The sequence below is a fragment of the Cimex lectularius genome, unplaced genomic scaffold (assembly GCF_000648675.2).
Source record: "Cimex lectularius strain Harlan isolate CLEC.00 unplaced genomic scaffold, Clec_2.1 scaffold137, whole genome shotgun sequence".
Taxonomy (NCBI): Eukaryota; Metazoa; Arthropoda; class Insecta; order Hemiptera; family Cimicidae; genus Cimex; species Cimex lectularius.
Window position 1 is genome coordinate 1,236,776 of NW_019392687.1, and position 25,587 is coordinate 1,262,362.

The 25,587-nt window shown below is 32.3% G+C and overlaps 2 protein-coding genes across 4 annotated transcripts; one reads left to right on the forward strand and one right to left on the reverse strand.

The window, feature by feature from the left end:
• Positions 1 to 578: 578 nt before the first annotated feature.
• LOC106664899 (calcium release-activated calcium channel protein 1) lies at positions 579 to 23,546 on the reverse strand. Of its 3 annotated transcripts, none has more exons than XM_014390966.2 (4): positions 23,363 to 23,546; positions 7,019 to 7,167; positions 3,791 to 3,916; positions 579 to 2,349 (listed from the first exon to the last, which is right to left on the reverse strand). In XM_014390966.2, exons 1-4 carry the CDS (start codon positions 23,412 to 23,414, stop codon positions 1,822 to 1,824), a joined length of 855 nt encoding a protein of 284 aa, XP_014246452.1. In that variant the 5' UTR covers positions 23,415 to 23,546; the 3' UTR covers positions 579 to 1,821. The 3 variants fall into 3 exon arrangements, with proteins under 3 accessions (XP_014246452.1, XP_014246453.1, XP_014246454.1); XM_014390967.2 differs by lacking the exon at positions 23,363 to 23,546 and adding an exon at positions 11,141 to 11,268; XM_014390968.2 differs by lacking the exon at positions 23,363 to 23,546 and adding an exon at positions 7,308 to 7,505.
• LOC106664898 (ovarian-specific serine/threonine-protein kinase Lok) lies at positions 13,879 to 25,317 on the forward strand. The gene is made up of 8 exons (XM_014390965.2): positions 13,879 to 14,287; positions 19,573 to 19,842; positions 19,906 to 20,033; positions 20,097 to 20,195; positions 20,263 to 20,466; positions 24,631 to 24,863; positions 24,919 to 25,108; positions 25,166 to 25,317. Exons 1-8 carry the CDS (start codon positions 14,143 to 14,145, stop codon positions 25,295 to 25,297), a joined length of 1,401 nt encoding a protein of 466 aa, XP_014246451.1. The 5' UTR covers positions 13,879 to 14,142; the 3' UTR covers positions 25,298 to 25,317.
• Positions 25,318 to 25,587: the final 270 nt, after the last annotated feature.

Genomic DNA, 25,587 nt, shown 5'->3' on the forward strand with positions numbered 1-25,587 from the left:
ACTTATTCAATCCTTACTGCTAGTATACATATTCAGCATCCAAATTACTAACAAATCAACATTACATCTTTTTTTTTTTTTTTAGAAATCTGTTCACTTGGAAGAATAAGAGAACTACTGATTAAATTCAATACTGCCATATCGTGAGTTGGTTTTATTTTTCAGTTTTTCAAAACCTATATAAGTGAGAATTCCAGGCCTAGAAAATTGGCAATAATACTTTTCTAAAAAATAAAATACAAATTTTCAAATTGACTCTTAACATGTTCCTTTACATGCATTTTATTATAATAATCTTGTTAATATTGTTTCAATAACTGGCCTTATTTTTTTCTTCTTTTTGATAAGCAATAATGAGTATTGAAAATCCAAAAATGGAAACATTTTGCTTTAATCGCTGTTTAATCATCTGGATCAATCGAGCTTTCTACTGCATCTGTAAGACCGCTTTACCTTGGATTCTGTTGTTGACTTCCAAATCGTGTCCGATTTACATTCGTATTCTAAATTTATTCATTCGTCCATCTGTCACCGCAAGGTTCGGGTTAAATAAATTACGGGAAAAAAACACAAAACAATTTCAGTCTTTTAAATATTTATTATTCGCCTTTATTTCACACTGTGTGAATAAATGAAGGGAAACGAGTCCAAAGAGATTCATCTTTCCAGCACTCCCTTTATTATTTAAATTTTTCTTTAAAAAAATGAATAAAAGGCCTCAAAAGCTGTCTTTTTAGAACGCTCCCAGTCGGTAACATCTTGATTTAAAAAAAAAGTACAATGAAATTATTAATAATATAGATGTACTATGCTATTAATTCAATTAACAATCAAAACTATTACCTTGTTAAAGAGAACAAATACTCAAAAAAGGGTATAAACTTAATAAAAAGAGTATTAAGTACTTATATAAGTAAATTGGTCACATTATAAATAAAATGCACATAACTATTAGTTTTTTTAGTTAGTTTTACATAAAATAATTTGGTTTATAACTTTTCTCTTATACATTACATAAAAGCCTTTTATTAATTGTCTATACAAGACATTTATGTTTAGTGATAATCCGGCTCTGGTGATGATTTGTTCATTTTATTGGCTTAAAATTTGTTTAAACTATCTGTTCGTCTATTTGCATTTTATTACAAATTAATTAATATATGAAGAATTAAATAACATTTCGGACAGATTTACGACAACGCTTTACCATCTGTCGCAGTACAAGATAAGTACAATAATGGTTGAAACTTATTTTAAAAAATGAAATTAAATTATAATAAATTTATTTGTGATACAATAAAAATAATACTCCTATAAAAATTCAAGCACGATATTTCTAAATAGTAATAAATAATTATAAATGTTTATAAATACACTACAAATTGACAGGTATCACATACTTAGTAATTTTTAAAACCTACTTTATTGTCATTTAAAAATATATTGATTTTCGATATTCAAAATACAGTATAAAATGTAGATATTTACATGTGATTTTTCTGTTAAAATTTATTCAATAATTTACTTGTAAGGCAGCATTTATTATTTACCTCTGCAAGTTAAGTAATTCAATATGGTAAACAGGTAGTTTTTTTTTAACGAAAAAAAATTAATATCATGCTATTTTCTAACTTTACAGCACCTTTGTTTTTTATAATTTTAATTAGCATGACATATTTAATGTCTTATACAATATTTTCTGACAATCATCACAGAAAAAAGACCAACAAAATAAAGATAAACGAATAACTTTCCCAGTTTTCTAATGGTTACAGACTAGTATACTCACAGTTAAAAATAATGTTACAGATTCAATCCTAATTATACGATGTGCGCGCCTGAGTTTAAAAGATTCACGCCATTCCCCCGTCCCTCAAAATCCGTCGCTTCGATCTGTTCCTTCAGCAACTCCAGCTCCCTGATCCCCGAGACGGTCACTTCGTACTTGTGCGAGACGAGCGACCGGTAAAAGTGGACGGCGAATGCGACAAAAATAATAAAGACCGGTATGACGATTATCGCCGCCGACCATGCAGCATATGCCGAAAAATCGTAGAATTTTACATAGCAGAGTATAGCGATTTCGCAGAGGAAGAGCAAGAGTCCCAAAAGGGTCGAGAAGGCCCAGGCCGTTTCGATGTACCAGTGGAGACGTTCGTGCGGCGACTCATGTACCAAGTTGATGGCATGCAGATTGCAAACCGCTTCAATGTTAGGTAAAATGCAAGTACTTATCATTAAAGCGAGCATATGGACTGCTACCAACAAAGTGGTACAAATGGCAAACACAACGTACATCTCTTTTGGCACTTTCGAATCTGGATTTAGCTGAACCTCCACCATAGCCACCTAAAATACAGAGAAAAAAATTGTGGTCAAAATTGCATAAAACGTAAAATCCAGGCTCAACATGAAATTATGACTATTTTTAATCAATTTTATGTTTTTTATTAAGCTTTTACAACAACAAAAAAATATTATTTACTCTAATATATTACTCTAATTATTTACTTTAATATTATTCATTCCACTGAGGTAAGAGAGTAATTCAACAAATCAGAATCTTGGAAACCCCTGAGCCATCACATCGGCAGGAGTAAAGTGGCCCTCTACCTGGCAAAATACCTATAACAGTTCCAGTAAAAATACTGGAAAACCTAATAACAAATTCATTCAGATAAACCTACAGTTTGTAACTTGTTTGAACAGATCATTGAATATTTTAAAAAATCTAAAACAATTAAGGAAATATAGTCCACTAAATCTCTACTACTCGAGATTATCATAATTTTCTGAAATAGAAGCTTTGTTAAGCACTTGTGACACAAGAACAAGTCATCGGAAACCTTCAAGTCCCCTTTGGAGGCCCACGGTACTGGAATATCATGAAACCTCACAGCTTTTGCTGATGACTATACTGGTTACAAGAAATGACTTTCACATTTGTACTTCAGATAATAAAGGACTATTGCAGTAGGAAAAAAAGCAAGGTCATGCCATCTTCAGAAGGCTAAAAGAGATTAAGGTATAAATTATAGGTAAATGCTTGGAAATCGTTCAGTTAAAATACCTCGAGTCTTTGACATTAACGTGGAAAGAACACGTACAACGTGTGAGCCGCGGTGGCTGAGTGGTTAGGGCATTCAACTAGTATTTGCCATGCTTGCGGTTATGGGTTCGAATCCCGGCAGAACTCCAAATCCTATATGACAGAAATTACATTACCTTTTACAAGATATGTGACAAAAGACTAATCAATCAGTTCACAATTTATCTTGAGCTGCTACGATATACTGGAGGTTAAGGAAAAGCTACCCTTCCAATTCTTACTTATGTAGTGCCAGGATGGTAAAAAAAGATTATTAAAAAAATACAAAACGTTCTCATATGAGCCATCCTGGCAAGATAAATTCCAATAGAGCTTGAAATAACAGAAGATATTAAAAAATATAAACTAAAGCACGAAAATACAACCGGACTTGGACCTCCTGGTTAACTAACAAGAATGGCATCCATTGAAACAAATAAGTAAAAAATAATCTAGGAATGGATAGCAAGATATTCAGTGACAAATAAAAATTGACAGAGGCACAGGCTAATTACACAACATCACAATAACGTACTGTGAAATCCTTAGAGCTGCTGGGATTTTTTTAGCCTCCTCCTCAGTACAATTTATTAAGTAGCCTCCAAAGAACTAAGGTAATCATTGGAAAAGCTTAATAAAAAAAAATCCTAAACTTTATGAAAGAGACATTTACCCAAAACAAAATTTTATTTTTATACTTACCATTGCGAACCCAGAGAGGAGGGCGGAGGTTTTACTCGAGGCCTTTAGCTTGGCCCTACTCAGTTGAAGTTTTCTCCAAGACAGGTAGCTAGGAGAGTTAGGTCCATCACCGTTTGTTGACATCTTCTACTAATCAACAAAAACAGATCTATTTGAGAAAAGTGAGGGTGGTGCAAGTTTAAAAATAAAATTGATTTAAAATATTTAAAAAAAGGATGCTCAACCAGCTTGTTATGTTTTAAATTGTTAAAAGTCGTTCTTTTTTTCCCATAATCTTTCATGCAAATCCAAACGATATGGTAAATACATGCGATAAGTTCTTTTATTTGATTTTTTTTTTAAATAAAAAATCCAATACAAACATCTTTTTTAAACCATTATCTGTCTTATTGATTCAAACTCAGAATGTATGCCGCCACACATTCAGATTTAATTGAATCTACCTTTAAATACAGGATGTCCCTAGCAAAGGAGGTCAAAGCACTCAACGTCCTTTTGTGAATGTACACGTGTATAAAAATTATAATCTTGAAATTTATTAACTTTTAAAAAAAAGTTTTAATTTTATTAATTAAAGTAATTTAACAACCTGTCTTGAAGAACTGATACAAATTCACTCAGATATCCTGTGATGATAAGATAAATAAATAGTCAATAGTCAAATGAGAAAAAACGTCTATCAGAGATATAAAAGAAGAACTGAATGAAAATTATTTGCTTATCTTAAAATCAAAATCATTGATTTATGTTATGACGCTGGATAAACAAACCCTTGTACTTTGAACTGAATAGCATATAAAGAATGATCAAAGCTTGAAAAGGAACATACAATTCACTTGAACATTTATTTATTTAATATTTAAAAAATTAATAGACTTTCCTCGTGGTCCAAGACTGAGAGGTTTGAATATAAAATATATTGTATGTATACGTTAAAAAACCTAACATTATAATTCATTGTGAACACATAGTTTGTCCGTACCCTGATCCTCCTGATCAGCCTTTTCTTATTGATTTCGTCTGACAGATGCTTTTCATTGCTTCAGGACTGATTGAAAAAAAAAGCTTCTTCACTGAAATGCTGAAAAGCATCTAGCAGACTTAAAAAACACAAATAATAGAAAGTGAAATTTTTTGTTTATCTGATGATGAAACAATAATTTGGTTGTTGCCAAACATTTTAGTCTGCCTATTCTTGCTGGGTTTTTCGACTATCTTCAGCGTTTGTTCTGTATGCTGTTGAACACAGAAATGGTGAAATGTTCTGACAGACCGACCAAGCAAGTATACGCACAATAAAATGTTCCATAATGACAGTATGATCAGGGAAAATGTCACTAGATTTATCACTCTTTTACATTATAATATCTATAATATCTAGGTCTGGAGGATACCAACAAACTCAATATTCTGGCCCTTTGATGTTAAAAATGCATTAAAAACATGATTTAAAAAAGTAGAAGCAGCAATCAGCAGAGAAGCTCTATCGTATTAGAAGCATTTTTAATAAGTGGTCCTCAGAGGATCTGACTAATAGAACAAGGGCCATCCTCACCCAATTAGGATAGGCGAGGTTGACACCAACACTTTTGTAATGATTGATTGATATGTCCCACTTAGTGTCACTCCTTAGCTCTATATAGAGAGCGGGTAGGAATGTCATCTGCTTGAGCCCGCAGAGAGTATTTAAGTCCCCTGTTCCAAAATTTACATGAAATATTACTGTTTTATGTAAATTGTACTTTATAGATATCTTGTCTTGCCTTTCTTTGTGTACTTTGAGACTGAATGTATTTATTAGAGTGAATATGTAGTGTGTAATATTGAGTACCCCATTGGCCCTCAATTAAATTAGTTATATAATAAGTGTAAAGGGTGATATAAGAATATCAAGTACTCCACTACCCTAACTGAATGAATGGTATGTACGAGTGAATATATTTAACAGTGGAATTACATTGGGGGCTTAAACGATCTAGATGTTCATAGCCCCTGGACAGATAAGACTGAGATCTGACCGACAACCAAGGTGGGGGATTCTCGAAGCCTACTGGTAATGAAGTTTTTCGGAAAAACTTCATGTTTCCAGCAGGTCGATAACCCAGCTCATCCTACAGGTATTTATTGTAAATTACAAAAAAATTAGATTGTTGGTGAACTGTAAGTAGTGTAATGTAGATTATGAGTGAATGTTTGGAGTCAGAGCTTTATAGCACTCAGAAGGGAAACAGCTGACTTAAGACAGAAGTTTTAAATATATCAGTGAGGGCATGAAATGACCTTAACTGTTTAAACGCCCTTAAAAATTAATAATAATAATACAAGACTTTATGATTTATTAAAATTGGAGTAATTACATTGTTATACTTGGGCTACCTTCGTAAGGTCTGATGAAAAAGTAGACATTTACGGTCCTACCAAACTTCCTGTGATTTGATGATTCGCCATCCTCAGGATCCTCCTGCTTGGCGGAACCCTAAATGTCTACTTTTTCCATCGTTGAGACTTTATAAAGATAACCCATGTATAAAAATGTATGATTTATGTTTTACTTATGCTCTTGTATTTTTTAAACAGCCTTTAATATACATAAAATAGGATCAAACGTTGAAAATGGTTATTGATGTATACTTTATAAGAATTTACAATTTACGCTGTCGTTTTACAACATTGACATGATTTCCTCGTACGGTGCATAAAAAAATTTCAAAGCATGAAAAAAATATTAATTCATATTTACTTTTTTATTAATTTCTGTACATTACATATATGTAAACTGTATATTATAAATCAAGTTGTACACACTAAATGATTTTCGTTGTTACGCTGTTTAATAAATATGATACCTTGTATTCCATCCGTAGAGCTTGAAATATAGTGAAACCTTGAAAATAAATGTTATTTAACACTTAATTATTAATTTACATAGGCTATAATACACAATAAGTGCTGTTTATATTAAAATAAACCTTATGATTTGCGTTGTCAAATAAACCTGACAGTTGTTTACTTTAAACTGAAATATATACGGCATAAAACCTGGCTAAACCGTGAAAATAAATATTCATCTTTGTATTCTATTGTTTACTGATTTGCATATCGCAGTAAATATAGTTCGTTAAGAAATATGTTTCCCTTCGTTCCAGGAAATTGTTATTGATAAGATTATTATTGAGTTGAGCACCTTTTTTTTTAATATATATTTAATAATAAGGAAAAAGCCCTTACCCTATTCGGCTGGTAGGGGAACCAATTTCTGGATGGTAAGAAATGCACACTCCCTCCAAAATTCTCAAATGTTATTCTTCCTGTACTAATGGAAGATGAGGACATGGAATGATTAGAGATCCCTCGTTTATCTGATTTCATGGAACGCTCTAGCAGGTCAAGAAAAAAAACAAGTCAAAAACTTATTATATATTAAAAAAAAATAATAAAAAAAAATCTGTTGCTGTGAGTAAAATTAAACATTAGCATTCCAGGATAATTTAACCAAAATGTGCATAGGGGTTTTTACCTCATCCGAATATGTATTGAAGGTCCCCTTTTTAAAATTCGATAAAGGTTTTTGTTTTAATTCTATTCACACGGCAAATAATTCACAATCATGATTTAAAAAAGTCAAATATGACTTTAGTGATAAATCAGTGATACTGTGTTAAAACCTCTACATTTCTGGTCAACGACAGCGTTGTACTAGCTTGGCAAGTGCCAACACTAAACGTCCAATAGTTCCTGCTCCTTCCACAGAGGACACATGCTGACCAATCACCACATTCAAATATCCACAGCATCCAACACATGCACAATTAATAAACTAAAAGTGTAAATTATGTAAATTTTTGCCTATTTATTTGAATCGTTTACATATTTGCAATAATGTATCAAAAAGCTAGAATTTCACATTTGAATATAGCATCTTTGATTGTTAACCATTGGAGAAATTCAACATGAAAATAACAATATCATTTTAGCCTGCTTTTCCACGCCCTTTTTATTGTTTGTTTTTTTAAAGATTTTGAACCTAATGTACATTGGTTTTTAAATTGGCCAGTACTACAGGAAGAAAAATATAGTTTGCCATGTTCAATGATTGTCAGGGTTATAAGCAGGTCGATGTACCCTTTCCTGGAAATCAGTGCATAATACATTCAAACATCCACAGCCTCGAGCACAAGCATAATTAATATACTAAAAGTATCCATTAGGTAAAAGTTTGCCTATTTAATTTAATCCTTTACATATTTACAATGATGTATCAAATAGCTAGAATTTCACATTTGAAGATTGAATATTTGATTGTTCAAAATTGGACAAATTCAGCCTGAAAAAAAACCAAAAAAAAAAACAATGAAAATATCATTTAGCCTGCTTATTCTTCTTTTATCAGATTTTTTCGTTTTCTTAAAGATTTAAAAGTAATGTCCATCGGTTTTGGAATTGGCCAGTATTACAGGCAGAAAAATAGAGTTTGCCATATTCAATGATTGTCAGGGTTACAAGCAGGTCGAGTCACCCTTTCCTGGAAATCGCTACATAATAAATTCAGCTATCCACACCACCGAACAAATGCGCCATTAATAAACTAAAAGACGGCTTTTTGTAAAAGTTTGTCTATTTATTTGAATCGTTTATATATTTGAAAATGTATCAAAAAGTTAGAATTTCACATTTGGAGATTGAATCTTTGATTGTTCAAAACTGGATACATTCAGCGTGAAAATAAGAAAAAACAATTGAAATATCATTTAGCCTGTTTATCCACGTTCTTTCATCAGATTTTTTCGTTTTCTTAAACATTTAGAAGTAATGTCCATTGGTTTTTAAATTGGCCAGTACTACAGGGAGAAAAATAGAGTTTGCCATGTTCAATGATTGTCAGGGTATAAGCAGGTTGAATCACCCTTTCCTGGACATCGCTACATAATAAATTCAACTATGCATACCACCGAACACAAGCACAATTAATAAATCTATCTGTCTATTACATCAGAAAGTTGAAATTTCACGTTTGAATATTAAACATTGTAGAAAAAGAATATGAAAATAACAATGATTAAAAACCCATCTTTGGCCGGCTTATCCACGCTCTTTTGATCGTTTTTTTTTTTTTTTTTTTTTTTTTTTTTTTGTTCGCATACAATGACGCCGAACAAAGAGTTCTATTAATAAACCGAAAGAGGATATTTCGAAATGATTTGACATATTTATTTGAATATTTGATCATTTTAGCCAGCTCATTCAAGCTCTTTTGTCAAGAGTTTACCAAATGGAATGATTGTCAGTGGTATAAGCAGGACGAGGCACCGGCACAAACACACAATTGATGATGACCAAATTTATCAGAAATGACCAAACTAGTTTTCATTGACTGAAGATGTTATATATGACAACAATTTTGATTTTTAAACGTTGAAGAAATATGATGTCAAGTTTATAAGCAGGGCGAGGCACATAAACCCACCACCCAAAATGGCAATAAACCCAAATTCGTCTGTCAGACCAAAAAGTGAGGATAACTCGAAGACTTTAAGGAGAAATCACAGTTTTACTAAAGGTTTTTAACTGGAGTTGGAAAAGTCTTGTAAAGAAGAGGATCCGGTTTATTAAACATTGCTTCGAGCACCTTGATCGTCATGGATTCTAGCAAATTGATTTGCAATTTGACAAAAAAGAACTCTATTGCTGAATTAGCTGTACATTCAAGAAGTCTAGAAATTGCAATGTCCAATGATTGTCAGGAGATAAGCAGGGCGAAGCACCGACACAAACGCACCACCCTAGATGGCGAAAACTCGAAATGCGTCTGACAGACTAATATAGTGAGGATTATAGGCAAAAAAAACCCTTTTTTTAACTGGACTGAAGCTGGAAAAATATGTTTAAACCTGCGATTTATTAGCCATTACTTCGGGCACAATCGTCCTGGATTTTCGCAAATTGCCTTGTTATTAAACAAAACCATTTAAAGATGAAATAGCTCTACTTTCAAGCATGTTAAATGATTGTCAGGGATTTAAGCAGGGCGAGGCACCATTGACGATAGCGTATAGCCGAAATTCGTCCGACAGGACCAAACAGTTAAGATCACTCGAAGACTTTAAAGATAAATCACTTAAGGTTTTTAAATGTAATTTTAAATGCTGGATAAAACTTGTAAAGTCAAAAGGTCCTGCGATTTATTAACCATTACTTCCGGCTCCATGATCGTCCTGGATTCTCGCATATCGTTCTGTTAATTAAACAAAATATAATTCCATTTAAAAAGTAGAAATTAGTAGTACATTCAAGAAGTATGGGAGTTGCCGTGTTCAATGATTGTCAGGGTTATAAGCAGGGCGAAGCACCGACACAAACACAACACCCGAGATGGCGAAAAGTCGAAATGCGTCTGACAGACCAAAATAGTGTGGATTATACGTAAAAATACCTTTCCTTAAACAGGCACTGGAGCTGGAAAAAATCTTATTTAAGCCGGAAGGTCCTGCTTTTGCTTAAATTCCTTCTTCCCCTTTGATCGTCTTGGATTCTCGCATGTTTTTTTTATTAGACAATTTCAAATAGAATATAGTAATTTAAAATTTAATAGTTTTTTTTACTAATTACAAAGCTTACTTCTTTTATTCGGGAAAATATTTCGAAGATGTATGTTTGTATGTTTTACTCGTTTGGATGTTAACTTACTTTTTATGATTCTGTTCCATCTTAAATGTTTAATAAGACATCTCATGACGAACCAGTGATCTTTAAATACCAAAGTTTGATTATTTTACGATTGATACGTCTGGTAAGTTGTTAATGCTCTTAGCGTTTTGTTTCCGTGGTGAAAGTTTTTCCGCCGAACGTTTTAAAGGTCCAACGCATTAAGAGGGTCCTCTTGTATAAATTATCATTTCAAATTAAACAGAATTAGGAGAACATTGAGAAAAATACAACCGGGGGCGGAGGATCGACAAATTATTGATTTAAAAGCTGTACTTTGAGGAATTGTGTAAAATGTCTAACAATAAGGTTGAAAATAAAAATCTTATATTATAACTTTGTCTTTAGATTTTTTTGTTCGTGACATTTTGATTGTGCCTAATTTGCCTACAGTTACCTATTTTTTTAAAATGTAACGCTCTTCTTAATGAAACGAAAGCCATGCCATGCAAATTAGCTCAACAAGCCAGACCAAAAACCCTATAAATAATTATTGATTGGACCTATTAATCAAACGAGACCAAAAGTATTAACCAAAACGCTTTTGAATTAAAAAAAAAAAAAATGCGAGGATTGTTGCCAAATCAATAAATATAGGGCGTGAAGTACGCTTTCTAAAGCTTAAACGTTGCACAATTTCGGACTTACTTTCACCGTTTTCTTTCATCTCGTGCATCCAAAAATGTAGATCCTATGAAAGAAAATTCCACAGGAGCACAGGACACTCGTTCGCCTCCGTTTTGCCTTGGGTTCCGACTAGCTCCCCAGTCTCTGGAGACGGCCAAATGCCGTTTGACAAGGCATTTTCCGTTCTCCTTTCAAAATCAAGGTCAATGACACCGCTTTTTATCGATCCGATGAAGGAAATTATAAATACACCGGCACAGTAAGAGTTAAAATAATCGCAAGGTGCTTAGTGTACAAAGAGAATTTTGAAGACTAAAAAACAAAAAAAAAACATATTTCAGAAATATCCTCAAGATTGTTTTATTTCTTTGATAATATACTTTTATATTTATATTTTCTATAAACTAGTGAAAACAAAACAACGAATTATTAAACAAAAAGCCCATTCAATAAATCTTTGTTTAATTTGAAAATTCTTTATTTGCAGAATGGTTTTTTTTAAAACTATTATTCGGAACGTTATCCTGTTCGCGTAATAATAATTACAAAATGGAACTCAAAGGTCGAGTAAATATTTGCATACGTTTGTAAGTTTGCATATTAAGTATCTTTGTTTTGGTTTGGATTTTTCAGTTTGAAGGACAGTTCTATCATGAAAAAATGGCATTTAAACAAATAAACAAACTACCTTACACACATAGAGAAAGAAAAAGATATTTATATAGAGGTAGGTACATAGATAGAACGAGAGAGAGAGAGAGAGAGAGAGAGAGAGAGGGAAAGAGATCTGCTGATATATAGTTAAAGAAAGAGTGTTTGTGTTTGTGTGTGTGTGTGTGTGTGTGTGTGTGTGAGAGAGAGAGAGAGAGAGAGAGAGAGAGAGAGAGAGAAGGTGAGAAAAAGAAATGTGGTTATACATAGATAGATAAATAGATCATTTATTTATTATTTGGAAGAGTTTCTTAAGAATTGCATCCAACAAATTTACTAGCATTGAGATAAGATTTATTTTATATAGATACTTATATCAAAAAGTGATGAGAGATAAACAATAAAATCACTATCTGCAAGGGTTCATAAAAATGATTTAATATGCTTGGCGCATCCAATACTAAATCTTATTCGGGTGACAGAAATACGCGATCAAAGAAGATTAGGAAAATCGGCTTTTTAATTCATCATCCGAAGTTCCTTAAACACTTAAAAAAAAAAAAATATTTTCAGTTTAAAATTATTTTTTGTATAGTATCCTTGTTTTACTGCTTGACATAGCAGCTTGTGATACTTTGTGCATAGTACAAAAAATACTATTATTAAAATGCCAAAACTGATTAATTATTATTCTATGCTTGGATAATAACGTAATAATGTAGAAATTATAATAATTGTGAATGTTTGTGGAAAAAATCTCTGCTCTTTAAAGATTATAATAGTTTGATTTTCTAATATTAATATAATGAAGATAAATTATGATGGTTCCTTTATTTTGAAGTTTTATGTTTTATTTATTATCAGTGTAGTTAATTCAGCTTGTTCATAATAGAAACTAGGTATAAAATAGTTAATATTTTAAAAAAATCATTTAAATGATGTCCCTTTGCGGCTTCCTCGGGAGTCCCGCAAGGGTCTCATCTTGGACCAGTTTTGTTTCTCTTATTTATTAATGATATCCATCTTGCTCNTCTTTCATTTTTGTTGTTCAGTTTTTACTCTTTAATTGTATTTTTATATTTATCATTTATATTTACCATTTATATTATTACTATGTATATACGTCCTTATTCTTTTTACATATATTATTTGTATTTTTACATATATTATTTATATTTTTTGTTATTGTAAAATGTTTTTTTTTTATAGTGGATTTCGATCCGTAAATAAATAAATACTTATTCTTATATGTAAAGTAAATGTTACTTAAACATTTTGTTAAGTTAATTAATTTATTTATTTTACAGCTGTGCTATAAATTATAATAGCATTATAATTTATAGCATTAGCAGTCTAGATTATTAAATAATAAAGTAAAACTTTGGATAACTATTCAAAAATTGTTGTACTGGCTTAAAAATTGTATTCCATCCCAATTTTTTCATGCATACACAATAATTAGACAAAAATTGTTCATTAATTTCATCTTCCGTAAAGTCTGTTCAAAATGGTGGACTCAAGTATATCACCATTGGGATTACAGGAAACAAGAGAAATAAGGTAAAACAATGGACGACTGTTTAAAAATGTCCTTCTAGCACAGAAATTGTATTTCCAACCACATTTGTGATTGTTTACACAATAATTAGACACAGGAGGTTCATTAATTTCATTTTCTATAAGGTCTGTACAAAATGGTGGACTTTCAAGTAAATCACCATTGGACTACAAGAAATCTAAGAGAAATGAGATAAACATTGGACAACTGTTCTAAAATTGTTATCGTGTCATAAAAATTGTATTCCCAAACGAATTTTTGCTTCTTTACATAATAATTATTCAGAAATCATTAATAGTTAACCGTTCATATATTTTTTACAAGATGGTGGACTTTTAGATACGTTATTATTGGACTACAGCAAATAATTTGTGAGATAAAGGATAAAAGTTGAATAATTGACGAAATTCTTGGAATGGCAGAAAACCACTCTAACCTGAATTTATAATTTGTTTACGCAGTAACGTCTCCCAAAATTATACAGAAATAGTTTTTTGAATAGTTAAAAAATTAATATGTTTTGCCATGGCTTTTTGGCAGTGTCTAATTGAAATTTGTTTCGCAATTGGTGAGTCGCCAAGTACACATGGTACGTCCCGTGACGTCCAAAAGCCTTATCACCATGATCACAATGACATTTGCCGGTAGAATTGAATCCTGCCGAATATGTTGTAGATCGCCTACTATCCGAAAGTGGTAAATTCGACTTGGAACTGATTTGTTTTCAACCGTGTAACCCTAAATGACAACATAATTGAATTGAGAACTGCTTGGGGTCATAGCCAAAGTTGCAGCAAGGACAAAATCCTTTGGGATGGAGGATGTTCAAGATTGCACCCCCGTACTTCCTGACACAGCATCCGGAAACGGTGATGCTGAAAAAGAAGAATCTCAGCCACTCGAGAAAAACAACTGCTGGGGCAAATTAATATCTATAAAAAGCACCCTAGAGTCAAAAGGTATAATGACCACAGTTTTCTTATTTATTCAGTGAAAAGAAGGTGAAATAGACAATATATAGAATGGTTAAAGAATGAAAGATTGTACAAAAAAAAAAAAAAAATCTAATCAAATGGTATCTTGCTTCAAAAAACCATTGTCATGAGTAAGAACACATGATACAATCTTGACCATACTGCAGAATCAATTGACAATATGATAAACATATAGTTTTAATCAATTAATTATTCTTTCTAAGGTCTTGGTTGAGAAAAAAACTCAGTGTTACGAGCGGGATTTGAACCCACGACCTTCTGTTAAATATGTCGCTACTCTACCATTTGAGCTATCATGACTTCGTGAAATCAACCTTCTCAACCAAGACATTAGAAAGAATAATTGATTTAAAAAAGTCACTTGGTCAATTGACTACGAAAACATAAATGGATATAGTTTTAGTTCATTTCATTGCATGGTAGGTGAATTGAAAGAAATATAAATATTTTTGGATAATATATTTTTAAATGTACTAGCTGGAACAAAGCTCGTTAAAAAGCATTACTATTCAAATGGTATTTGCTTCAACAAATCTTTATTATGAGCAAGAACACATGGTACAATCTTTACCATATTGCAGAATCAATTTACAACATGATAAACATAGTTCTAAAGTAATTTCAATGCATGGTAGGTGAGTTGAATGAATGTACAAATTGTAATAAATTATACTTTTATCTGAGGTCTTGGTTGAGAAAAGTATAATTAATTAAAATAATTAATATGGCCAATTACGACTACTAAACATGTATTGATGAATATACGAATATTTTTGGATATTATATTTTTAAATGTACTAGCTCTTAAAATGCTAGTAGCTCTTAACTAAGCTCTTAAAATAAATAAAAAATAAAAAACTTCAAATGGTATCTTGCTCCAATAAACCTTTATCATGAGCGAGAACACTTGGTAAGATCTTTACCATACTGCATCACTTTGAATGAATATACAAATATTTTTGGACAATATATTTTTATATGTGCTAGCTGAAACTGAGCGCATTTAAAAGCACCACAATTCAAATGGCATCTGCTTCAATAAAACTTTATCACGAGCACGAACACTTGGTATGATCTTTACCATACTACAGAATCAATTTATAACCATATCAATCATTTCAATTACATTCGACCAAGACCTTAGATAAAAAGAATAATTGGTATATAGTTTTAACTGATTTCGTTGCATCGTAGGTAAAATAATCGCTTTGAATACATATACAAATATTTTTAGGTAACTGTTTTTAAATATACTAGCTGGAACTAAGTTTGTAAAAAAAACTCTATTCAAATGGTATCTGCTTCAATAAACCTTTATCATGACCAAGAACACTTGGTCCGATCTTTACCATACTGCATCACTTTGAATGAATATTTTTGGATAATATATTTTTAAATACACTAGCTGAAACTGAGCTTGTTAAGAAGCACCACTATTCAAATGGCATCTGCTTCAATAAATCTTTATCACGAGCACGAACACTTGGTACGATCTTTACCATACTGCATCACTTTGAATGAATATTTTTGGATAATATATTTTTAAATATACTAGCTGAAACTGAGCTTGTTAAGAAGCACCACTATTCAAATGGCATCTGCTTCAATAAATCTTTATCACGAGCACGAACACTTGGTACGATCTTTATCATATTGCAGAATCAACTGACAACGTGATAAATATAGTTGAGTTCATTTCAATCCTTGGTACGTTAAACTTACACTTAAAATGTATATGCAAATACTGAATTTTATAATTATTCAGAAATCGTGAGATGCGGTCTGGTATGATGTAGGTTTCAGAAAAACATTTTCTGAAACCTACATCACACTACCACATCTCACGATTTCTGAATAATTGTCGGTTAACTGTCACTAATCACCACACATTGAATTTTATATTTTTTAAATGTATTAGCAGGAGCTAATGCTGTTAAGAAAGAACGTAAATTACTTCAAAGAGCTGTTTTCATGAATCATTACAATATTGCAGAATCAAATTGACAACATGATAAATAGAGTCCAGATTTGTATGCGATTGTATATTACTTTTTCAGATATTTACGACCATGGTGATCAGATATTTATCTATGGAGTATAATGGTTAAGACTGAATTGCATATTTGAACAATAACGTAAATTTGAAACAGTTTTGTTTACTTTAAAAAGATACAAATAAATTGGGAAAATAAGAACGTAAGAGAAAAAGTAAGAGCCTAAAATTTGATTCAAAATCAGTTAATTTTCAAGGAAAAAAGATAAACAAACTAACATACTAAAATTCTCTTGAAATAATTGGCATTAAATTCATTTCCAAAACTTCTTGGTGTATTTTTTTGCCATTCCTGAATAATTACTTTTCCTGAAGTTGTCAGGTAGTGGAAGGAAATAGGGGCCTCATTTGAAACACAAAAATAATGTCTCAATATTTTTCCATATTTTCAACCGAAAGTAGGAACTTCCAACTTCTTCTAAAATAGAAGGTTGGATTTTTTTCTTTCGATGCAAAGCAAAATAGTAAAATCCCCAGCCGGGCAGGAATTATAAGAAAAATTAAAAAAAAAACATTCTTGACAAAAATACTATATGACTGAATTGGGGGAAATGAATGAAATCATAAATAGAAAAAATAACGTTCTTATACAACTATCAAGTTATTGTAAGTGCCTACAAGTATGCTCCAATCACTTCTGATAACGATGAAAAACCTTTTTCAAGGTAGAACTATTTATTGAGTGATAAATGCTGCGGTTTTACAGAAATCAACCTTGAAATGTATCTCATTGTCAATTTTAATTCAAATCATGATCATAATTTAGCTTAATTATTTATTTTGTGTAATATTTTAACGAGGATAGGTAATACAGTCCGTCCTTAGATTGGTAATGGAAAAAATAACTGTTTATAGTTGACCCGTTATAATTGCTTAGTGAATTTTCATATATTTTTATTTTTATAATATAGAAAACCAAGACCAAGACTCGAGGGCTTAAATTCCTGGGTAGACTCGTACCCCATCCCTAAAAGGTCCGGGACTTGGTCGGCTCACGTGTCCTGCATAAATCTCTTGGTCTTGTTCACAAACCCCAAGATTTTGGACCGTTTTATCTTGGGGAGTGATTTGGTAATGTCCGCTCCTTCAGAGATTTCAAATCTGGACCTAGCGTACCTATCACACTCTGTGAGGTAGTGCCTTGCCGTTTCTTCTTTTATTTTGCAGAAGCGGAAAAAGGGATCTGGTATGATACTCATTACGAAGAGGTGTCTTCTCAGTGGGCAGTGGCCCGTCAGAATACCTATCAGCCGCCTAATTCCCTTCCTTGATAGAGAATAGCCATTTCGATTCTGCTGGTTTGATCACCTTAACAAACTCCTTCGATTGCCTGTGTCTGGGGGTTAAATTCCACTCCCTAAGGATTTCATGCTCCAGTTATTAATACTCTCTTTCGCTGTGCTCATAGAGTGAAGTAATACTGGTTGTGGCACAACAAACGCTATATTAGAACCTTCTTTGGCTAGGCCATCCGCCTTTTCATTGCCATGGTGTCCTTTATGTGCTGGTATCCAAATAAGGGTTACCTTGTTCTCAAACCTGGAAGAGATCCTATTGATAAGATCTACAGTTTCCTCCACCCAAATCCGGTTAGGGCTGCATCAAGAACTTAGCAGGCAATGGGGTATGGTATAGTAGAAAAGGATACTAGGAAGTGGGATTTGTATTCCCCAGGCACTGCAGCCTTCTGGCTTTTGTGCCTTCCTAGCTCCTTAGTTCAGTCAATAGACTCAATCCTTCTTTGAAGTATCAGGTCATTGACTGTTGCTGCTGCAATTTAATCCCCTAAGTTTTTTCCATACGTTACGTTGAACCTCCATTGAGCAGTTGCTTCGCATTCGAAGATGATATGAGTAGCTGTTTCCTCCTCCTCATTACATAATCTGCAAATGGGATCATCGCTGTAAATACCCATGTCGTGCAGACGTTTTCTCAGATACCAGTGACCGGTTAGTAGTCCTACCACTCCTCTGAGTTTGGCCCTCTCCAATTGCAGCAGTGTTTTTGCCAATTTGGTGAGGGTTGTTTCAGCATAAGTTTACTATGTCTAGCACTGCTAGAGTTTATCCACTTCTCCTTTTGTTTGTTTGGATCCATTCTGTGGAGGATTCTATATTTGTTTTTGTTGGCAGTGGGGACAACAAAATTACCCTTGTCTAGGAACCAGGGTAAAGGGGCAATGAGGGACCTGATAAATTGGCCGTGGAAGGTTCGATGAGGACACCTAACGGCCCTGATCTTTTGCAGCATACCAAACACACCAAAACTGTAGGTCCTTCAAACAATGGGTTAAAAATAGGTCCTTGGTTCAGTGAGAATTTAGTCCAGGATAGGCATGCTAAAAAGTTCATTGAAGAACTATTGCAGAAACTAACGACAGAACTACTAAACCTAGGATGTGTTAAAACTAGAATGATAGTTGGCCTGCTGACTCCGAAGATGTATAGACTTGCAGAGGTGCAGAAACAAGCCTGTGCAGATATTGCCAGGAAAGAGAAGAAATAGCGGGACATGTGCTCTGTTGGTATGAAGGCCTATGTAGGCATTCCTAATCCTGGGAAAGGGAAAGCCTGAAAGATAATAAAGCTTTGGGATTTGATTGTGTACTAGGGCACTTAGGGCCAATTAGCCTAGAAAAGTTTGATGAGCACACCTATCTGCCCTGAACGCTTTTATGGCATGCTGAATTGCCAAAAATGTAGATCCTTCAGCTAATGGATTAGAAATAAGAAAATACAAACAGGCCTGTGCAGATATTGCCAGAAAGAATAACAAACAGCGGAACACGTTCTCAGTTGGTGTGAAGGCCTATGCAGGCTGAGATTCCTAATTTTGGAGAGGAAAAACCTAAAGAATACACACAGAAGCCCATAAAAAAGTTTTCTTTCTGAAAAAAAAAAAAAAAAAAAATCTAATGGATATTGCACATTAGACCAATATCGGTTGTGGTGCACATGGTTGTAAAGAGATTGAATACTTTTAACCTTAACTGATTTTGCATTTGTGTCAATCTTTTATCATTAGACAGTTAAATTAAAGGTTAATCATGTAGCATACCACAAGGAAAAATCTCACTCATTTAATCATTAATTATGTCTTTTATTCAGCTGTTGTGTGTGCTGTAATTGAAACTTGACAAAGCATTGTGCTTACATTCTAAAAAAGCTGAGTCTGATTAATATTGAAATATTTACAGAATTAACCGATGACTGCTATTCTGTGGGAAGGGCGCCGACGTGCGATGTGATATTGAACAAAGGAAACATCGGGGATAATTATTTTTCCCAGATTAGCAAAGTACACTTCAAGCTGTACCGGGGCGACTTGGGCGAACATACGGGCCTGATCTACCTTGAAGACGTCAGCTCAAATGGGACTTTCATCAATGACAAGAAAGTTGGAAAGAATAAAAAAATCATTCTAACATCTGCTGATGAAATTTCACTCGCTCATCCAAAAAATAAGGGTAATGCTTTTACAATCAGGTTGATTTAAGTAAATTTCAATTTTTTTTAAAAATTTATTATAGTGTACTTCTTCGTAAATATGTCAATCGATAAAGATAGATGGCTGCCTACAACAATAGGAAATAATTTTATTGTACTAAAACATCTCGGGACTGGTGGGTTTGGTGACGTAAAACTAGTAATGAACAAGGTAATAATCTAATAAATAATGAATTTATTATATACTTATATTTTTTTATTGTTTACTTTTCAGAAAAGTTTTCAACACTGTGCAATAAAGAAACTACCAAAAGAGCTTGACGATAATACTAAAATTTTCAACGAAATCAACATCCTAAAGAGGATAAATCATGTAAATTAAAATGCCCAAGATTGTATAAATAACGAAAATAGAAAAACCAACCGATTTTTTTTTCCAGCCTTGCGTTGTCAGGCTTGAAGACGTGGTCGAAACACAAGAATCCGTCTGCATATTTTTAGAGTACATGCCAAACGGGAATCTTTTGAAGAAGATCGTCTCCAAAAAGAAACTTTCAGAAACACAGACCAAAGTGATATTTTACCAGTTGATGCTTGCCGTCGAGTACCTACACGAGGAGGGAATCACACATAGAGATTTAAAGGTAAAACCTCAAAACAAAAAAAAGAGGTAAAAGTTATTTTTCATGAAGACTCTGGATCATATTCGTGAGTGAAAAAATGGTCGATACTTCTACCACTGAAATTTTTTTTTATTTATCTAATTAGACAAAGATAATATTTATAGAATATGCAATAGATTATATGTATTTATAGGATAATAATGTATAAGATAAATTTAATTTTGATTTTTTAATTAACCAGGGAGCAGGTAAACATGAAAATTATGTTAATTCCTTTTCTATCCTTATTGTTTGAATGATTATTTGTTTTACACAAATAGAAATTAAGATAAATCTAAACCGTACTGAAACGTTTCTGTACAAATATTAATCCATTTATGTTTTAGTGGTCTAATTGATCAAATTACTTATTTCAATTAATTATTTTTTTATGTAAGGTCTTGGTTGAGATGAAAAAATGATTTCTGTACAAATTTTACCAAAAGCCTGAGTTTTCTTGCAACAAAAAATGAATAGAGAAATATTAAATAATTTAAGTCTACTAATACTTCAAACACAACCTAAGACAAAACGGCATCAGTTGATGACTAGTACAAATGGATCATGTCAGCTCTGATATGATATAATGATGATTCGTTGACCACATTAGCTTACTTCTTGTTCCATAATTTGCTCAGAGTATTTTTTCATTTTATTTGTACATTTTCAAATAGTAACTTTACCAAACTTTATGTGTGGTGATTAGTGACTGTTAGTTGATAATTATTCAGAAATCGTGAGATGCGATCTGGTGTGATGTAGGTTTCAGAAAAACATTTTCTTTATCGTGTCAATGTTTTGATCTTTATTGAGATCATCTTCAGGGCCTGGGATTTACAAATATAGTTTAAATTTAACAAATAAATGTAGGATGTGGAAAAAAGTGAATTCATACAATGCAAAAAAATATATTTTTTGTATTCAATCAAAGTATTTCTACTCACTCAAAGTGTTTGTTTTTTGCATAAGTGTGCCATTCTTGCGTGTCGCGTGCTGAGAGTGCCAGTGAGATATAACTTTGAGTGAGTAGAAATACTTTGATTGAATATAAAATGCATATTTTTTTGCAATGTATAAATTCATTTTTTCCACATCCTACATGTTTTTGTTAAATTTAAACAATGTTTTTCAATAAAGATCGAAATGTTGGCACAATAAAGAAAATGTTTTTCTGAAACCTACATCACACCAGACCGCATCTCATGATTTCTGAATAATTAATTTTATTTATATTATTAATCTACAACTAGATCAATTTAAGCAATAAGCAGATAGGTTCCATGAAAAAAAAAAAATGTAAGTGAATTTGAGCCCACTTATTAATGATCAAAATTAGGTAGTCTACGTGACAAGCCAGCAATGCTTCAACCTCCTAGGGGTACGAAGGTCATGGATTATGGAGTTGGAATTGAAGATACAAAGAAGCCCCTCTCTAGCGATCACCTCTCTTAACGGACAATCTTTGCATCCCCTGGCAAAAAAGGATTTCTGTGCATATTAAATCTCCCTATACTGGTTGCAGATATATAGAACTAGACTAGAAATTCTAGAACATTACATAAACAGTAAAAATATTTGTTACGATGATTTATTAAAAAAAAATTAAAACCAAAAGTTTTTGGAAGGTATGCTAGATATGGTGTAATATTTTACTGAAAAGTGATAAAAACTGTTTTGTTTAAATTTTGTGTTTTGGCACAGCTGATAGGAAGATCTGTGTGCTTTCCTAAGAGATGGTTTGATAAACTTGAACATTTTTTGGGAATTACATAGGTACATTTTTGAAAATTTCTCTTTCAAGCATTTGTCGGCTTTTTTTATATTCATTCTAGAAATCAATTTGTCTTTTTATTTTCTGTTTCTTCCTCAAAAGTTTCTACTTTGCGGAGGGGCCAGAAATTCTCACTGCTTACCACTAGCAAGTTGACTCTGAGTGGTAGAAATTACGATTGCCTCACTATTTATTTGGACTGTTATTGATAAAATGCGCAAATCTTACTCCCAAATCTCAACAGTATTTCGTGTGATTTATATGAAATCACATGAATTGAAATTAAAAGAGCTATTTTGGATGTTTGAGTATTAGAAATATAAGTTTGAAAAAAATAAATGACCATGGTGAACAAATAAGAAATGCATCAAAAATGGCATCATGAAATGTCTTATTTAAATATTTTAAAAAACACTAAGATCGCTTTGTTATTTTTTTTTTTTTATATCGAAAATAATATTAATCCATACATATTTAGCGGTCATAATTGACCATATTAGTTATTTTTTGGTTAAGATAAAAAAGTTGATGTCGTGAGCGGGAATCAAACTCACGACCTTTGAGCTCAACCAAGACCTTACATAAAAAATATAATTAATTTAAATTTAAGACGTAGCCCTAACAACTTGAGCCATCAGGCTTCGATCCACTCAGACACCAACTTTGAGACTTCCTCGAAGTCACTTACCTTGAATATTTATCTTGATTAAAAAAAAAAAAAAAAAAAAAAAAAAAAAAAAAAAATCAATTTTAAACCCCCCCGAACGGGCACCCAGGAATTGGAAGATCTAAATCGAGAGTATGGTCGTGTAGAGCAATTTTCACTGGAGTTAATGAATCCAGTTAAAACTTTTTTTTATCTGTTCTGTACATTTCCGTCTGGAGCTAGAAGAGCTGTCTAAAGTATTTTTGTTTTGTTTTGATTATTTGGTCTTTTACTTGTATTGTATTTGTAGTTCAATTCAATTCTGTCAATTTTAGTCTTTTCTCAAAGCATAATGTTATTCAATAAATAAAACAAAATTTATATACCAAGGCAAGTTATAAATCTGAAATTTAATAGTTAAAGTAATACTGTTTAACTTTGTTTTCTCTTAAATAACTCACCGAATTTCAAAGATTCCTGGCCACCCAAGGCAAAATTGTCTGAAAGTTCCATTATTCTTGAAATATCACTCGCTTTCTATTTTGAAATCTGAACTTTGTCCAGATTATTACCAAAGTAACAAAACTTTTCTCGGTTTATTATTTTTACAGCCAATCAACACGAGAGTCTATATGTAACAGTTCTGCTGTTGTTTTAAAACTGAAAGCTATCTTAATGTAATTGTTTCTCAGCGCTTTAGATTGCAATAGTGATACCTTCAAGGTCTAGATAAGCAAGATCAACAATTACTTTTTAACATTTCTGATCTATCAAAGGCAAGCTTAATAGTTCTTTCAATTCAACAGCTATTAATGCTGTATGTTTCTTCAATATCCTAGAACGTCCCTTTAAAACAAAAACAAAAAAAATTTCTACTAGTATTGTAAGGTTAGATGTAGAAGTAGGAAATCTTGTTGAGTGAATGATGATGATACAGTGGGAATAACCACTAGTGTATATGACGAAAATGAGTGGATCATGAATGCTCCCTTGAGAGCTTTTTTAATTTTAATTCTGTTCTCTGGCAGAAAGTAAATATATTGACCAGAGGAAACCAAGCTGAATAAAGAAGAAAAACTAAAGGCTTCACCAACTTTGCTTGTCAAAATATGAGGTGCGCCTGATTTAGTGTTAATTTATGGGACTGGTCCCAAGTAATAGGTTATAGCCTCAACATCCAAAATTCATCATTTTTATCAATTTTTGGACATTAGTATATTAATAATTTCACTTTTCAATAATTAATGATTTTCGCCATCTTCAGTAAAGGTTTTATGTAGGTGCTTCACCCTGCTTACATCTTTAACCCAGTACAACCGAAGATTTGCTAAATAGTCAATTTTTTCAATTTTTCGGCAATAATTTTGCTTGGTTTTCGGCATGTTCAATAGGAGTTTTATGTTGGTGTTTCACCCTGCTTATAACCCTAACACACTGCAGCCTAAGATTTTCTAAATCAATATTTTTATTGATTTTCAGACAATAGTCTATCATTGATTTTTGCAATCAATGGTTTTTGTCATATTTGAAGGGGTTTTGTGTCTATGCCTCTACCTGCTTACATCCCTGACTCACAATCAAAAATCATCGTCTTACTTTGTGCATGCAATTTTCAAAACACATTGATTTTATTTTTCTAAATAATATTTTATATGAACACATTTATTATTATTTATTAATAATTTATTGCTAAGACTGCTAGAATAAATGACAATTGATAATATTTCAGCCTGAAAATATTCTGTTATCTTCTTGCGTCTCTCTCTGTACCGAATCTGAACCGATTTCACTGATCAAAGTGACAGATTTTGGATTATCAAAGGTCATCAATTCCCAGACGAAAATGAAAACGGCATGTGGGACTTTGCAATACGCTGCGCCCGAGGTCGTTTTTGCCAAATACATCGGGCCTTATAGCAAGAAAGTCGATATCTGGAGCCTCGGAGTTATTCTTTATGTCTGGTGAGTTACAGATTAATTTTAATGCAACATGAAACTAATGTTTCCAACCTTTTAGTTTAACTGGTATGCTGCTGTTCGATGAGGAAGATATAAGGGGATTATACGACCCGTTGCAAGTAAGTCGCAAAATCAACGAAAACCTGCACAATTCTCTATGCGCCAAGGATATCATCTCTAAAATGATCAAAGTGAAAGCTAGCCTAAGGATCAACACTCCTGAAATTTTCAACCACCCCTGGTTGCAGGTCTGTTGAATTTATTTACTTTTTTTTTAATATTCATTTTCAAATTTGTCTTTTTAGGATAGACAGATGATTGAGAAAGTAAATTCAGTCTTAAATGTCCAGAGAGTAAAAGGTAACAATGTTAAAAAAAGAGAGACCGATTTTGATTTGTTTCTAACAACAAAGAAAGAAAAAGTTACCAGTTCTTAAACAAAGCTGTGATATGTTTTTTTAAAAAAAATTAACTACTTTATAGAAGGATTAGGTATTTAACTTTACAAATACATTACATTAAAAAAAGTTCCTTTAAACGTATTATGTTAGTGTTAAATTATCTTTGTCTCTTTCTGAAAGTGTCACTGTGATTTATTATCGGCTAGTTATATTTTTATGGACTTGGCATTTCTGTTCATTTTTTACCTGCATGTGTATTTTTGTATGTTTTGTTAATAAGTCGGATATCTCTGATTTGCTCAGTTAAATTAAGCTAATAAACTTTT